At 36.4% G+C, this 16,105-nt stretch overlaps 1 protein-coding gene across 1 annotated transcript in view; it reads left to right on the plus strand.

The window, feature by feature from the left end:
• Positions 1–4,691: 4,691 nt before the first annotated feature.
• psd2 (pleckstrin and Sec7 domain containing 2) overlaps positions 4,692–16,105 on the plus strand; it is a 141,646-nt gene continuing 130,232 nt past the window's right edge. The window contains exon 1 of the mRNA XM_039774089.1: positions 4,692–5,340. Coding sequence (XP_039630023.1) covers positions 4,784–5,340 — 557 coding nt within the window. The 5' untranslated portion in view covers positions 4,692–4,783. The remainder of the gene's footprint in view (positions 5,341–16,105) is intronic.

Raw genomic sequence — 16,105 nt, forward strand, 5'->3', positions numbered from 1 at the left:
ATTATTGTTAATTTTATATACTAACAACAAAGGAGATGGAGAGTAATCTTAATAGAAAATACACTTTAATACAATGTAGACTGGACAACCCAACCCAAGTATCATGCATCAGGTTTTATTTTGAAGCGTAATGATTTTTGTAATTTTTACAACATCTGGACAATTTTCTGAAGCTTTGTGTTGGAAACGACACAAAATAATGTCTTATTTTTTCAGTGTATTGGAGTAAATGCATTACTTAAAAATAAACCTACTGCTTGATGAACTTATGATTTTTGAGCTAACTGAAATTGTTCTTGATAATGCATTCTTTGCTTAAAAAGCTAATTACTGTTACTGTTTTCCATTTGATACATTACAAATTTTAGATCTACAGTAATTCCGGTTTGGAATTTCTTTTTATTACTTGGGAATGGCTTAAACAAAAAATGTTATTTGTAAGATATGAATAATCCTAAAATACTTAGCTTCCTTTTAATCATTTGTGCACCATTATGTTTGCTCAGAACTTAGTCCAGAGATTTCCAAAGCTATAGTTTGTCTGAGGTTATATGACTCATCCACATCCACATGGACTTCACTGACTTACACACTAATGAGCATAAATTCAGTATATATTTAGCTTTGATTTATTTTAATGTGTGTAAGAAGTGCCATGTGGAGTGAACAATGTGGATACCACAGTTCTACAACTAATCTTAATTTTATTTTTAAAGTAAATTGACTAGATTTTTATTGGATTTTTAATATGCAATATTGTAAACCAAAACCATGAAATAAATCAGTTTTCTTATATTATTTATTGTTAATTTGTCAGCATTAATCTGTCTATATTGTGAAAGGGTTCAGAGAATTATTGGTGACTTTTCTAAAGTTAGAAAGAAGCCTGCAAGCAACACTTAAGAGCTATCTCATACATTAAATCATTAAAAAAATGCATCAGATCAAATTTTTCAGTTCAAACTGCTAGTACAAGGGGAGCATACCTGCTTATAACATTTATCAAATGAACATATTAAACATAGGAAATGTATGAAATGAGTACTCAAACAAGCAATACAATCTGATGGAATATTGGTGCAAGAAATGTATGTAAAATATGAAATTTGCTTCTTCCTCTTCTGTTGGCTACTCCCTTTAGGGGTTGCCACAGCAGATCATCTACTTCAGATATCTTTCTGTCCTCTAAATCTTGTTCTGTTACACCCATCACCTGCATGTCTTCTCTCACCTCATCCATAAACCTTCTCATACGCCTTCCTCTTTTCCTCTTGTCTGGCAGCTCTATCCTTAGCATCCTTCTCCCAATATACTCAGCATCTCTCCTCTACACATGTCCAAATCAATGCAATCTCGCCTCACTGTCTTTGTTTCCCAACCGTGCAAAATGAGCTGACCCTAAGCATCCTCGTTACACCCAATGCAAATTGTAGCATCTTTAACTCTGCTACCTCTAGCTCCGTCTCCTGCTTTCTGGTCAGTGCCACCATCTCCAACCCATAAAACATAGCTGGTCTCACTACTGTCTTGTAGACCTTCCCTTTCACTTTTGCTGATATCCGTCTGTCACAAATCACTCCTGACACTCTTCCTCACCCATTCCACCCTGCCTGCACTCTCTTTTTCAGCTCTCTTCCACAGTCTCCATTACTCTGTACTGTTGATCCCAAGTATTTAAACTCACCAACTCTACTCCTTGCATCCTCACCATTCCATTGACTTCCCTCTCATTTACACACATGTATTATGTCTTGTTCCTACTGACCTTCATTCCTCTCCTCTCTAGAGCATATCGTCACCTCTCCTCAACCTGCTCCCTACTATCGCTACAGATCACAATGTCATCAGCCAACATCATAGTCCACAGGGACTCCTGTCTAATCTCGTCTGTCAACCTGTCCATCACCATTGCAAATAAGAAAGGACTCTGAGCCGATCCCTGATGTAATCCCACCTCCACCTTGAATGCATCCGTCACTCCTACCATAGACCTCACCACGGTCACACTTCCCTCGTACATATCCTGTACATATTTTACATACTTCTCTGCCACTCCTGACTTCCTCATACAATACCACAGCTCCTCTTGAGGAACCCTGTCATATGCTTTCTCCAGGTACACAAAGACACAATGCAACTCCTTCTGGCCTTCTCTATACTTCTTCATCAACACCCTCAGAACAAACATCACATCTGTGGTGCCCTTTCTTGGCATGAAACCATACTGCTGCTCACTAATCATCACCTCACTTCTTAACCTAGCTTCCACTACTCTTTCCGATAACATCATGCTGTGGCTCATCAATTTTATCCCCCTGTAGTTACTACCTGTGGTGGGCTGGCGCCCTGCCCAGGGTTTGTTTCCTGCCTTGCTCCCTTTGTTGGCTGGGATTGGCTCCAGCAGACCCCTGTGACCCTGTAGTTAGGATATAGGGTGTTGGATAATGGATGGATGTATGTAGTTACTACAGTCCTGCACATCCCCCTTATTCTTAAATATCGGCACCAGTACACTTTTGCTCCACTCCTCAGGCATCCTCTCACTTTCCAAGATTCCATTTAACAATCTGGTTAAAAACTCCACTGCCATCTCTCCTAAACACCTCTACGCTTCCACAGGTATGTCATCTGGATGAACGGCTTTTCCATTTGTAATCCTCTTCATAGCTGTCCTTACTTCCTCCTTGGTAAAATATGAAAATTAGCAAAAATAGTAAAAAAAAAAGTGTGGACATTATTAGGCTGAACAGTAATAGCTATTGCCTTAGAGCACTGTGGGCCGAGGTTCGTATCATGCCTGGGTCTGTCATACTTGTGGTTCTTCTCTGGCTGCTGTTGTCTCCTAAAACATCCCAATTGCAGCCAATCACAGTATGTTGATTGGAAGGTCTAAAATGGCTTTGTATAAGTGAGTATCAGTATATCACTATCTGGTGGATAAATGTTCTATCCAAGGTTGATTTCAGTCTTATGCGTAGTACTGCTTGGATAAACAATTCAGAAAATGTACTTAGGCATAATTGAAGGAATATTTGCGTTTTGTAGACTAATATAAGGATTATGAATTTATATCTAGTGGAATCTGGTGGAAGGTTTTACAAGAGTACACAATTTTTGGGCTTGTGTTGCATACCACTTGTTATGTTATTTATAATAAGATTAATTTCATCTCCTCTTGTGCTCATTATTTTGATGGGTATCAGAGTGCAGCAATACATTGGAGCTTAAAGATGTGAGGTACATATGGGTTGCATCTCTGTTGTTTGTTGATGGTGATATCCTCTGGGCATCATGAATCTCTGATCTCTACTTTTCAATAGAGTGGTCTGTAATGGAATGTAATGGTTGTGATGATAATTAGCATGTTCAAATTCCAGGTCATAGTCCTCTTCTAGTAAAGATCAGTGTGCTCTCTGCAAGTTGTGTTCTTTCAGCTGCTTAAAATAGTAGACTTCAGTATTCCTGGGTAGTTATTTGTAAAAAAGGTTACAGGTGATCATAAGAATTATCACAAATGAGTGCTGTAAAGGACACTGTGGGTAAAATAGGAGCTATGTTCTTAAGTGAAGTTGTTGATTTACTGGTCAATCTACATCCCAATCCTTTCACTTCATTACACGCCTGGGGTAGGACTCAAAAGAGCTTACTATAAAGAAAGAAAGAAAGAAAGAAAGAAAGAAAGAAAGAAAGAAAGAAAGAAAGAAAGAAAGAAAGAAAGAAAGAACTTGAGGTAGACCATTGCTTGTTTGGCTTCAAGAGAATCTACCTGAAGCACATTCAGGAATCTACCTGGGCATGTTCGGGATACCACTAGACATCTCACAGAGGACGTATACCAGCCATGTGTCACTGTTATAAGACTGATGGTCTGATGTGCAAAACGTCATTGAGAATTATGGGTATTGGCCTGCCAGTGGACACCTGAAAACTCTTGAGAAATACCCAAAGACATTTGCCAGTTGTAGGGTTTTCTGGTTTGGCCTAGTCAGTTTGTTGCCAAAGTGGCTTTTACCCAGACAAGTACATTTAAATTGGATATACTATGTACAGTGTAATAGGTTTTTGAAATTTATTTGATAAATAAACAAAGTTCAAAATTTTAAGCCTGAAAAGAAGATATAAAAAGTCCTCCAAGTCCAGACAAAAGACATGCAACTCCAATGACCTCTAAGCAGAAATTAATTATGACATGAAATAAGGCTAAAAGGTCTCTTAATTCAGGGTTCAATTTGTCAGGGATCTCTTAACATATAAAAACTGTTGTAAATTAAACTTTCCATTTAATCGTAGCTTCTCTGTATCAGAATAACATTAAATGTATTATAAAGTGCATTTATAACCTATTAAAAAGTTAAAGAAAGCAAAATATCCAGCACATTTACTCTTTTTCCTTAACAGCAGTTTTCATAATTTAAATATGTACAGTATCTCAGCTAATACTGTAATGTTCTTTTTTCACTTTGGATAATGCTTATAAAATCATTTTGTAAATTGCTGATGTGCACTTAAAAGTAATGCATCTAAGAATATTCACATTTGATTAGACAAGTTATTTCAGTTGGAAATTGAATGCACATCTATACAATTATCATTTGTTTACCTTTTTATTATTATGCATATTCTGTTTGCTAAAATGAAGCATAATTTTTATTTAATGTTGTTAAAAGACTTCTTTCCCTGTTTCCTTCTAGATAATATCCGTAGCAGTCCCAGTTTCCATTCAGCCACCAAGTTCCCTAACAAAAGGAAACCACGCAGACTGTCATCTGTCTAAAGAGTTGACATGAATGAAGAAAACAGCACTCCTTTTTCCTCTGGCCCTGAGTTTGAACATACACAAAAATCCTCGTCACAGGGTGTAGAAACACACCTCCTTGTGAATGAGAATGGACTGACTGCAGCCCACGATTCTCCATGGATGGAGTATAACCAAGGCATGAAAACAGAACAGTTAAAAATTGCCTGCACAAGCCAAAACGGTGGAAATGAGCCAAACAGCAGTGGGACTAAACATCTGGGAACAATACTTGAAAATAAAGCAGCAGGGAATGAAGCACAGGATGTGGGGAGAATGCAAGAATGGCCAGATAAAGAATGCAATGCATCCTTTGGGAGCACTCATATCACAGGCCTGCTCAATGGCCTGTTAGTAGACTCAATCCAGACAGACAGCATGGCATCTAGACTGCGACTGTCTAAAGAGAGTTCTGGAAATACTGTCAGTGAAGAAGAGGCAGCAAGCTCAAGCAGCGTACTGGAAGTAGTGACAGAGGAAGGACAGGATCATGTGACAAATGTATCACATGAGAACAGGACGCGGGCAGAAGACGGATTTGCAAGGTAACTTAAAGCAGACTGTTAGCATCAAACAAAGAGTACAGGGACATTAGCTATTTTATTTGAAATTATTATTAATTCAAATGGAGGTAGAGCCTGTAGAAAGTATTCTTTCGGCCTCTACAACAGCATAACATGATCTGTGTAGTGACAGCCTTGTAAATATTTTGTATTCTTTTATATAAATGTCTACATATAATGCAGTATCTTTGCTCTGAAAATGGGCCATAAAAACTAATTCAAATAATATTAATTCATACTTTGTGTATGTGTGTGTGTTTTGTTTCTGACATATAAAAGATCTAGTAAATGGTAGAATGCCGAATAATGTCAGGAATGTGAGGCCATTTCCTGCAACACATTTAGTGCTAATACTGATTGGATGCTTAAAAATCCCGAAGCTTATCTCCAGTAAAGCGTTTAAGTATTTTGCTCTGTTAAGGACTACATGACTGAATAATGTTTACATAGTTTCAAGAATAATGATTTTTTTAAAGCAGTTTTAAAAAAAATAATTAAAAGATTACATACCTTTTTGTGGAATTGCTGCTAGTGATTTTATGCACATAATAGCCTAGTCACTTATATTTGAAATCTACAAAGAACATAAGTTCTATTTGTTGATCATATTTAATTTAACATTTCATAATAAGCCATAATGAAATGTTTATCATTATTAAAATCTTGAGTAGGAGATTTTTAAATGTGTTTTTTACATCTTTGCTCACTATCTTTTATATTCTACCTCCAGACAATCATAAAGCCTCTTTAAGTCCACGGTTATTAATTTTTTTCCAGTTTGCTCGAGTGTTCTTTAAATGTGTGTATTCTGTGCTATCTGTGTCATAAATAACTTACGTTAGAAAGATTTGCCTTCTTTGTGCAAAGAAGTGTTTGCTTCTAGTTGCTCTACTGAAGTTTTGTTGCAGTACTGTTCATTGTTCAGATGGCCATGTGGATTTAGTTTACTGTATTTTGTTTTTATAATAAGTAAATAAGCTTTTCAAACCATGCGACCCCCATGGATAAAACGATATAGCCTAAAACACTCTGATGCTGGGTGACATTCTGGAAAGAGGTCACATAGCCTGCCTGTGCTCCAGTTTTAAGATGCATTTGTACTAAATTAGGACATATGTTGTGACAGAAAAGGTGTTACATAAAATAACATGTTTTTGTCAGTCACTAGTAATTACAAAGCCGATATCTGTGTAGCTCAAAACATTTTAAGCAATTTCCCCACTTGTTTGTGTATTTTAATATATAATTGTTAGTAAACTTTAACAAAGGCATTTATTGCTTTTGCAGTTCCTTTAGTGCTCAATAGTATATTACGTTTGCGAATATTATTATTTTTTCTTAGTGTATTTCTCATTTTCTTTATTGCTAGCTTGAACTTGTTCACTTTGGTTCAATCCCATTCTTATTCTTGTAGCATGAAAGTACCTTTTCTATGCATAATTAATAATGTTATACTAGAACAGCTCATTCATTGTCTATTTTATTGAAATATTTGGAAAAAGAGAAGTCTATACATCAAAATGAGTAGAAGAAAACTTGACAAATTTCTTTTTTAAGTACGTATAATAATGTTTCTGAAGCTTTTTACTGCAGAAGAAAAGCTCAAAAGCTGGAATAACTGCAGAAACTGCTAATTAAATTGTTAATGACAACCACCAACAGCCACTGGGGAGAAAAAAATTTGGGGTCTCTGATGTTAATGATTTTTGTTTCACAGGAAATTAATATATGTTTTTCATCACCCTTCCTAATGATACGTAAAGGGTGTGAGAAGAAAGGCCACAGTGGAGGCAGCAACTTACCCTAACCCAAAGCCTAAACCTCAGCCCCTGTCCTGCCCCAGTTAAACATAACTACATATTGACTTTAGAGGAACCATTTAACCCAGCAACACATCTTGTAATTGTCAGAATCAAGTTGGAACCCTTAAATGTCCATGCATGCAAACTATAAAGAGAAACTGAGGCTGTGTTTCATTGTATTCCAAATGATAGGAATGAAAGAAAAATTATATTAACTTGATTGTTTACATTATACTCTAAATACACTTCTCTGTTAAATAAAAATATATATTACAACTACATTATGCATTATTGCAATTTTACTTGAAAATTGGAAAAATAAGTAAAGTTGTGAGCTTCTCCTGGCATAATGCACAATTCATGGCTGGAGAAAAATGTTTAATGCTTCATCCTTGGGATACTTTTATAACAACTAGGATTAGGATACCCTTGATAGCATCCTACTAACAAATCATAGATATTTGAATCAATGCTTAATAACTTAATTAGGATGAAACAATAGGAAAGGTTTATCTCTACCATAGCATACTTTAAACCAAGGAAAAGGTTATTACTCTTGTAATAGGAGTTGTTGTCCTTGTGGCCTCAACATTGTTAATTTTGTATGAAAATGGTATGCTATGAATTAAGCAAAGTAACTTAAAGTAAAGTGAGAGCACTAAACAGAAACAAAGAGAAATAGAAAGTGTTCTTTTTTTAGCTCATGACCTTAGCCGCCACTCTTTCTGCTAATGTCCTTGATCCATTGCACATCTTGACTTTAAACTGTCTGCACACTGCTTTAAATCCCTTCCTGTGGTCACTTATTAACAAGCCATGAAATCTTTTCTAGGGTCAAAAGTACCCCTGCTTTCCCTTGGTCCTTCTTGAAGCCCCTGGTAGTCACGAGCCACTTTACGCATAATTCAATTAAAAAAAAAGTTTTTGGCATAGTTATTATTTTTGGGGTGTTTTTTCTTCTTGTTGGTAGTCATATTGTTGCCATCACATGAAGAATGAAATTTGGACTCAAATTGGGAAATCCATCTATTTCATTCAGCTTTTAATGACATCTAATAGTAAATGCCTTTGCTCAAAATGATCAATATTCACTCATAGTGTATTTAGAAAATACACAAATTAAGATCTTTTTAATCTGTTTTCTTACATTCTTGTCTAACTTGTGCTTCTGGAAACTAAATTGAATTTCAGCATCTAAATTCACATTTTGGTATGTTTTGGCTGTCAGGATACACTGTATGGGGCGGCACGGTGGTGCTGCTGCCTCGCAGTTAGGGGACCCGGGTTCGCTTCCCGGGTCCTCCCTGCGTGGAGTTTGCATGTTCTCCCCGTGTCTGCGTGGGTTTCCTCCGGGCACTCCGGTTTCCTCCCACAATCCAAAGACATGCAGGTTAGGTGGATTGGCGATTCTAAATTGGCCCTAGTGTGTGCTTGGTGTGTGGGTGTGTTTGTGTGTGTCCTGCGGTGGGTTGGCACCCTGCCCAGGATTGGTTCCTGCCTTGTGCCCTGTGTTGGCTGGGATTGGCTCCAGCAGACCCCCGTGACCCTGTATTCGGATTCAGCGGGTTAGACAATGGATGGATGGATATACTGTATGACTTTATTTTAACCAGTAGCCCTGTGAATTTCAATAAAATGATCCAATCACTGTCTCAAACTGTCTGTCTGACCCTTCGTTGCAAAGATAACAAAATATCTACATATAAATAAAAGTGTTTGAAAATCTTTGCAAGCAGTGGGACACATCACTCAGTTTGAAAATGCTTGACATTTTGGCGGTCATTATTCCTTGATAAGGTAAGGATTTTTTTGTGACCAAGCCAACTACAAGAGGCTTTAACATCTTCATTTTCAAGCAATTTCTTATTATTAAGTGTCTCTAAAGCATCCAGAGGACTGCTAATGCTTGCAAAATGTTCTGCTGTAGTAGGTAGAAAAGTGTTAGTGTGTCAAATGTGCAGACTCTTAAAGACACAAATCCGAGTAAACAGATTTGAAGGATGTACTTGAAGCGGTCAAGACACTTTTACTTCTTTTATTTAAGTTACTTACAGCTTAGCCTATTGTAGCCAACAGCTTAGGTTTGAGTTTGGGGTGCCAGGTTTCCACAGAGCACTTCTAAGGATACCCCCATGATAATGTTGTAAAAAGCATTTGAAGGTGTGAGGTGAGCTGAATGAGACAAAAAAGAACTGAAGTGATCTACATTTTATGGTCCAAAATGGTAATACTTACATTTTTTATTGTAATAAAATTATTTCAAAAGTAACACTTTTAAACAAGTTAAACTATTTTTTCCTTTATCCACAGAGTCACTTTTTTCTGTACTCTCTTTATATGTCATTTTTATTTTCAAACACAAGGTGTCTCCAGCACTGCAGTCCCACCTTTCTTAACATTTTAGTCCAATCCTTTGGCCATAAAATAAACAAAATTAAAATGAGTCTTAAATGTATATCAAATAAATCAGACATACAAGAATATTATATGAAAATGCATAAGATTTAAAATATACATTTGTATTTAATATTTTAATACATTTGTATATAACATTTATAGAATTTAAAATATCATTGCCCAGGGGATGCAAGTAAACACGGTGATTTGCAAGCTTCCATAATAAGGTTTATGGGATAAATTAATTCATTGCTTAATGTTGCATTAGATTACTCTACATTTGTTTTTTCCCTCTTTATAATAAACATAACTTGCTAGTATTTATTTGAACGTTTGCTGCTGTAGATGATTAAATTTACCCAGAAACTACTACCATATTAACCGTAATTGAATTTTTAAAGATGTAGTCAACTGAAAGATGTTGTTGAACTGGTAAAATCAAAATTAATTCTTAGTAATTAAAGTAAATTTAAATGTAAACCTTGTCAGTTTTAAAACTCTCTGTAAATGAACTGCTTTTCAAAGTGACTTATAAAAATGAGAAGCATGAGTGAAAACACCTTTAGGTTTAAAAACTTTACTATTATATTTTAACAAGTAAAATTTATGTAAAAGAATCTATTATAACTAATTATTGTGTATCATTTTTTAATTTAGATAATTTCGATAGAATGTAGCTTCACTTGGGGGAAGAACTATGTTTTTGCAAGGGTATTTTAATTAAAAGTAGCATAGATTCTGGGCTTTGTGTCACAGATAATAGTGTGAACAGATAATAGTGCTCAAAATATTTACAATAATAATTAAAAATTATTTTATATATAATGCTAATAATATGATGATAATCAGCTGAATAAAAAATGAAAAGAATTTTACTGGCAACATTTATTAATATTAGAAATCATTTTATAAATCAATCTTCTGTTTAAAATAAGAAAATGAGGACAGGTGGAAAAAATTCTTTCCACAGAGGAAATAATTTTTTGCTAATTTTTGTCAAACTGTAGTTTTTGTGTGATTGAATAAAGCCATCTGTGGTGGGTTGGCATCCTGCCCAGGATTGGTTCCTGCCTTGTGCCCTGTGTTGGCTGGGATTGGCTCCAGCAGACCCCCGTGACCCAGTGTTCGGATTCAACGAGTTGGAAAATGGATGGATGGATGAATAAAGCCATGGATTTTTTTAAATATAATTTTCTCTTTGCTAGTCGCAATAAGCTGAAATTTGTGAAAATTTCATGAACGCTTTTGAGCCAGTTCATCATTGTACTTGTTCTTACATCCTACTTTTATGCAAAACACCTCATTTAGTAATAGGTGGAGTGTAAAGAGAACATACTCTTTCATTAAACTAGTACATATACTGTGTATTGTGGCCACACATACTCCAGACACAACCAACCAAGACACAGGCTCTAGTCCCAAAAAGTCCCAACAAGGAAAGGAAATACAAACGATCCCATCTGGGAATCCTGGTCATCCTTGTGCTCCATCACTATATCTATCAGCTGGAAAAATAAGCTTGGTCATGAAAGATAAATCTATTCATAGACCATAGATGGGTCAGCTGCAAGTTTTTGAATGTTGTACACTTACGTGTAACTGCAACCCATACCATTGTTATTAGGTAATACCTAAATGCTACCTTTTCATTCCTACCCCATTGTTAATTGACTGCTGGTAAAGGTAAAAAAGAACAAATAAGAGCATGAACCAAAATTTAATTATAGGCTGCAGATGTCTGTGCACTAAAAGATATGATAACAGTAAATATCTTTCTGAACTCATTAAAGAAGTAAACCCATACAACTGGCAATTTCTGAGAATGCTGGCTGTTTACATAAACAGGAAAGAATGAAATTCTAATATAGAAACTGATTGTTTATATTAAAAAAAAAACTTCCATGGTGGCACTTAAGGCCCTGTGTTGCCAAGGCCTATTTTTCTTTGTTCGCAGACATGAATATCTGGAGAGTGTTTTTCACATGGTGTTGTGCAATGGTTTTTTGTAATGCCAGAAATATTTTTTGATCTTTGATTGCTGTTCTGTGGTATCCTCTGCACAGAATGCAACATATGGTATACTGTATGTACAATATACAACACTGTATATATGTATGAATATGTGTAACATTTGTTTTAATGACTAGCTGTTCAGTAACCTTAGTAGAAACTCTCTTACCAACATCTTTACTTCTCAGATGTTGGAAGAAAGCTCAAATTTCTCCATCTGTGTTCTTCCAGTTATGCAAGTGTACTTTGGAGTCCATCCTTTCTAGCTAAAGAACATCCTGATATAGCACCTCTTGATTTCAAGATTGTAACATACTGCAGAGGGTGGTGAAGGCATTGCAGAATATTGTTATCAACCAATTTTCTTTGTTTGAAAGAAATTTGGGCAAGGGCACAGTTTTCCAGGACAACAAACTGAATAACTTGTGCTCATGAAAAGTTATCATGAAATCCAGAATAATCTATAAAATAAGATGAGTTTTGAGGAGAACAGGTTATTCAGGCCAACAAAGTTTCCCAATCCTATTCACCTAATTTTTTACAAAATAACATAGAATCTAATTTTTAAATCCCTAAAGTACAACTCTCTACCACACTACTTGGTAACTTATTTCATGTGTCTACAGTTCTCTGTGTAAAGAATAACTTGTTTTTATGAAATCAACCCTCAACAAGTTTCCATCTGTGTCTTGTTGGAAAACGTAATTTAAAGTAATATTTGGGATCCACTGTGTTAATTCCTTTCATAATTTTAAAAGCTTTAACCAAGTCACCAATTTATTTCCTTTTGCTTAAACTGAAAATGTTCAGCTTCTTTAATTTTAATTCATATCTCAAACCTTGCATTCTGAGAATCATCCTAGTTAAAATCTATCTATCTATCTATCTATCTATCTATCTATCTATCTATCTATCTATCTATCTATCTATCTATCTATCTATCTATCTATCTAGTGCCTTTTCCAGCTATTTATTAAATAGTGCCTTTATCTATCTATCTAATCATTCCACTTGCTCTTGTGGTCCTCATCATACTGTCAGTGCACATCTTGGCTTGTCCAGTACCATGACCATAGGACAAATCCAGGCTAAAATGTATTATATCAATCTGTTGCCAGCTTTCCCATTTCTACTGTGCTCTAAAACTTCACTCTGTGACATCTACAGTCCCCTTATTCTTCCTATAACTTGTTCTATAGATGTAGAAAGTAACAGATGCGCCTGTCACCTAAATTGTATACTACACCTGTCTCTAAATTGCCAAATCCTCTACCAACTTGCCCAGTTTCTCATTCTGACAAAACCCACACCCTAATGTCCACACACAGACCCTCCGCAATCTTTCAATAATGTGGACTTCCGTCTGTCCTATAACACACCCACAGCATAAGTTCTATCCAAATGTTATTCTTCCTCTGCTAATAGAGTGTCCAGTATAGATGTGCTTCATTATTATTCCCACAGCACCTCCCCTGGGTAGCACTCACAGCACACCACTGTAATGCAGCACACTGGTTAAAAAACACTTTCACGCCACTTGCAGTTTTCAGAAACTTGTTTTAAGTTTCGTACTTCTGTTGTTGTCCACAAAGCTTCGACACTTTGAAACAAACAGGGAAAGCAAAAAAAGCATTACTTACACCGCATCCAGTTAGTCAACTCCATTTGTCATGACAAGAATGGAAAAAGTATGTAAGCTTGTCTTCGATCACTTGCCTGCTGCTGAATTCTTAAGTCAAGTTGGTCAATATCAAGCTCCTTTATCTTCTTTTTTTCATCAAGTGACGATTTATGAAAGGGTATTTCATTAAAGAATAACTGAATTTTCTTTGATTTCTGAAGTTCCACTCTGTAAACTCGTGCTTGCTCATGTGTAGTTACATTAATAGCGGGTGTGAACCATTGACATGAACATGAAATAATGTGTTGACAATTATCCAATCACATTAGATTAAAAAAACTAAAACAATACTAATTCGCTGCCAATAAATGTGGGAGTGTCCGGAGCACAGTGTGTCCTCGGAAAAATCTGAAAGCAACCAATTAAAAGGCTGCCTCAGGTCACCTGCTTGCTAAAAGATCAGGGACTTACATACATTCTCATTTAGCCAGCGTCTTTCACTCAGAAAATATAGGTATTCGCAAAGAAATTAAACAAATACAAGTCAGAACACATTTTTAATGGATGTTGTCATGCGCTGACACCAAGCACATTGTGCAAATAAATGTATTTTATGATTATTGTGCATTACCTAATTAATTTAAGTGGAATTTTTAAAATATTTAGGGGGCTGGTGTTCCAGCTCCCCACATTACAAACCACCACTATTCAGGACATATATAATATTCCATAATGTTGTCTTAGAAATGCAAACATGATTATTAAATTCCTCAATCACCCTACACAATCGCTTTTGTCACTCCTCCTTCCTCGCCAGTAGTACAGGTTTCGTTATCAGTTTCAGGTTGTATATACCATTCACAATAACAAATGTACCTGCCCAGAGTGTATGATGCAAAAGTAGGAGGAGTTATGAATGAACAAACTCTTTCCCACTGAACAGTCTCTATTGCATTTATATTAAGATTTATATTACATTTATATTCTTTCTTCGAAAGAGACTTACAAAAGTAGTCAGCATAATTGAGTAACATTGGTTTGGGGGAGTTTGCCTGTTCTCCCCGTGTCTGGGTGGATTTCCTCTGGGTACTCCGGTTTCCTCCCACAGTCCAAAGACATGCAGGTTAGGTGCATTGGCAATTCTAAATTGTCCCTAGTGTGTGCTTGGTGTATGGGTGTGTGTGTACCCTGTGGTGGGCTGGCTCCCTGCCCAGGGATTTGCTCCTGCCTTGCGCCCTGTGTTGGGTGGGATTAGCTCTAGCAGACCCCCATGACCCTGTAGTTAGGATATAGCGGGTTGGATAATAGATGGATGGATGGATGGTTTGGGGGACTTTTTGGGAACAAATGTTACAGGACAAGTTTACAGGGAGAGTTGTAGTGATCTGAAGGGGGGAGTGACATGTGCCTGCCTTGGCTGGTTATACAGCAGATGTGCCACTATATTTTGAATCATATACACTGACCTTGTGACTCATGCCAGTATTTCTGCAAGGAGAGAGTTGCAGTAGTTCAAATGTGACAAGTCTAAATCCTGGACCAGGAGTTGTGCTGCATACTGTATTAAATGCAGTCTGGTCTTGTGGATATTGTTTATACTGAATCTGCAAGATTGAGAGACCATAGTAATGGTCCCTGAAGGACAGCTGGTCATTGATCACAATCCCAAGGTTGCGTACTTACTTGGTGGGTTTTAGCAGTAATGAACCAAGCTGAACAGAGATGGGGCGCTAAACAGATGGACAAACTGGGATGACAAGAAGGTCTGTCTTTACAAGGTTGAGCTGGAAATTTTTTTTTTTCAAACAATTAACAATGCCACTGAGAAATTCGGAGATTCTACCTAGTACTGTGCGGTCCTCTGCAGGGAATGACAGGTACAACTGTGTATCATCAGCATAGCAATGATAAGAGAAACTATAGGAATGGAGTATAGGTCCCAGAGAGGGGGAGTGTATAGGGAGAAGAGGAAAGGCTACACCAAGGCACACAGCAGGATCTGTCCAATAGGTATGGCTGCAACCACCTAAGGGCAGTCCAAGTGTTGCTAAGGGTACAGAGGTTGGCAAGGAGGACCTTGTGGTTGACTATGTCAAAGGCAGAGGAGAGATCTAGCAGGATGAAGACAGATGGCGTGTTAGTAGTTCTCACCTGCCATAACAAGTTGACAATGGCAAGTAGAGCTGCCTCGGTGAAATGGCACTTCTTGAAGCCTGCCTGATAAGTACTGGGCTGTCTGTTCTGTAGAAGAAAGGAAGAGACCTAGTTAGAGAGCTCTTACGTGGTTCTAGGAGTTGTTTAATTCAAGGTATGAGTATTACAGGTGATAGTAGTTACATAAGAAGAAGGATTACTTTTTTATATCAAAGGATGACATGCTTTTGAAATTTTGACATTTTTGAAACACATTTTAAATATATCAATTTTTAAGTAGGCTGTTTTAAATAATTAACTTACCTATATAATGTATAGTGAATAGATTATTCTTAATACCTTGGAATATATGAAACTATGCTTAGTTTTTTATTCTAATGTGCAAATGAGTCTTCCATGTCTGGACTCATTTATTTATATGCTGTTATGTGATGAGAATGCAAAGATGCCTTACTAGTTTCAAAAATGTTTTGGGGTTAATGGTAGATAATCTAGAATCAGTCTAATCATTATAGAGACACCTAGAGAGAATATAGGAATGAGCAGATTTGTGGCAAGGTATTAGGTGTAGGAAGTAAAAATGTTAGAGAAGAATACACAATGAGAGGTTTAAAACTTAAAAATGTAGCTTTTGAGAAAGACTTAAGAGTCAAAGTGAATGAATTAAAATCTGCATTCAGACATAAACTGTTAAGTAGGCTAATAGGATGTTATGTTTTATAACAATGTTTAGATTTTTATTTAAGGAAAAGTATGCTTATGA

Source organism: Polypterus senegalus, chromosome 13 (genome assembly GCF_016835505.1).
Source record: "Polypterus senegalus isolate Bchr_013 chromosome 13, ASM1683550v1, whole genome shotgun sequence".
Lineage (NCBI taxonomy): Eukaryota > Metazoa > Chordata > Cladistia > Polypteriformes > Polypteridae > Polypterus > Polypterus senegalus.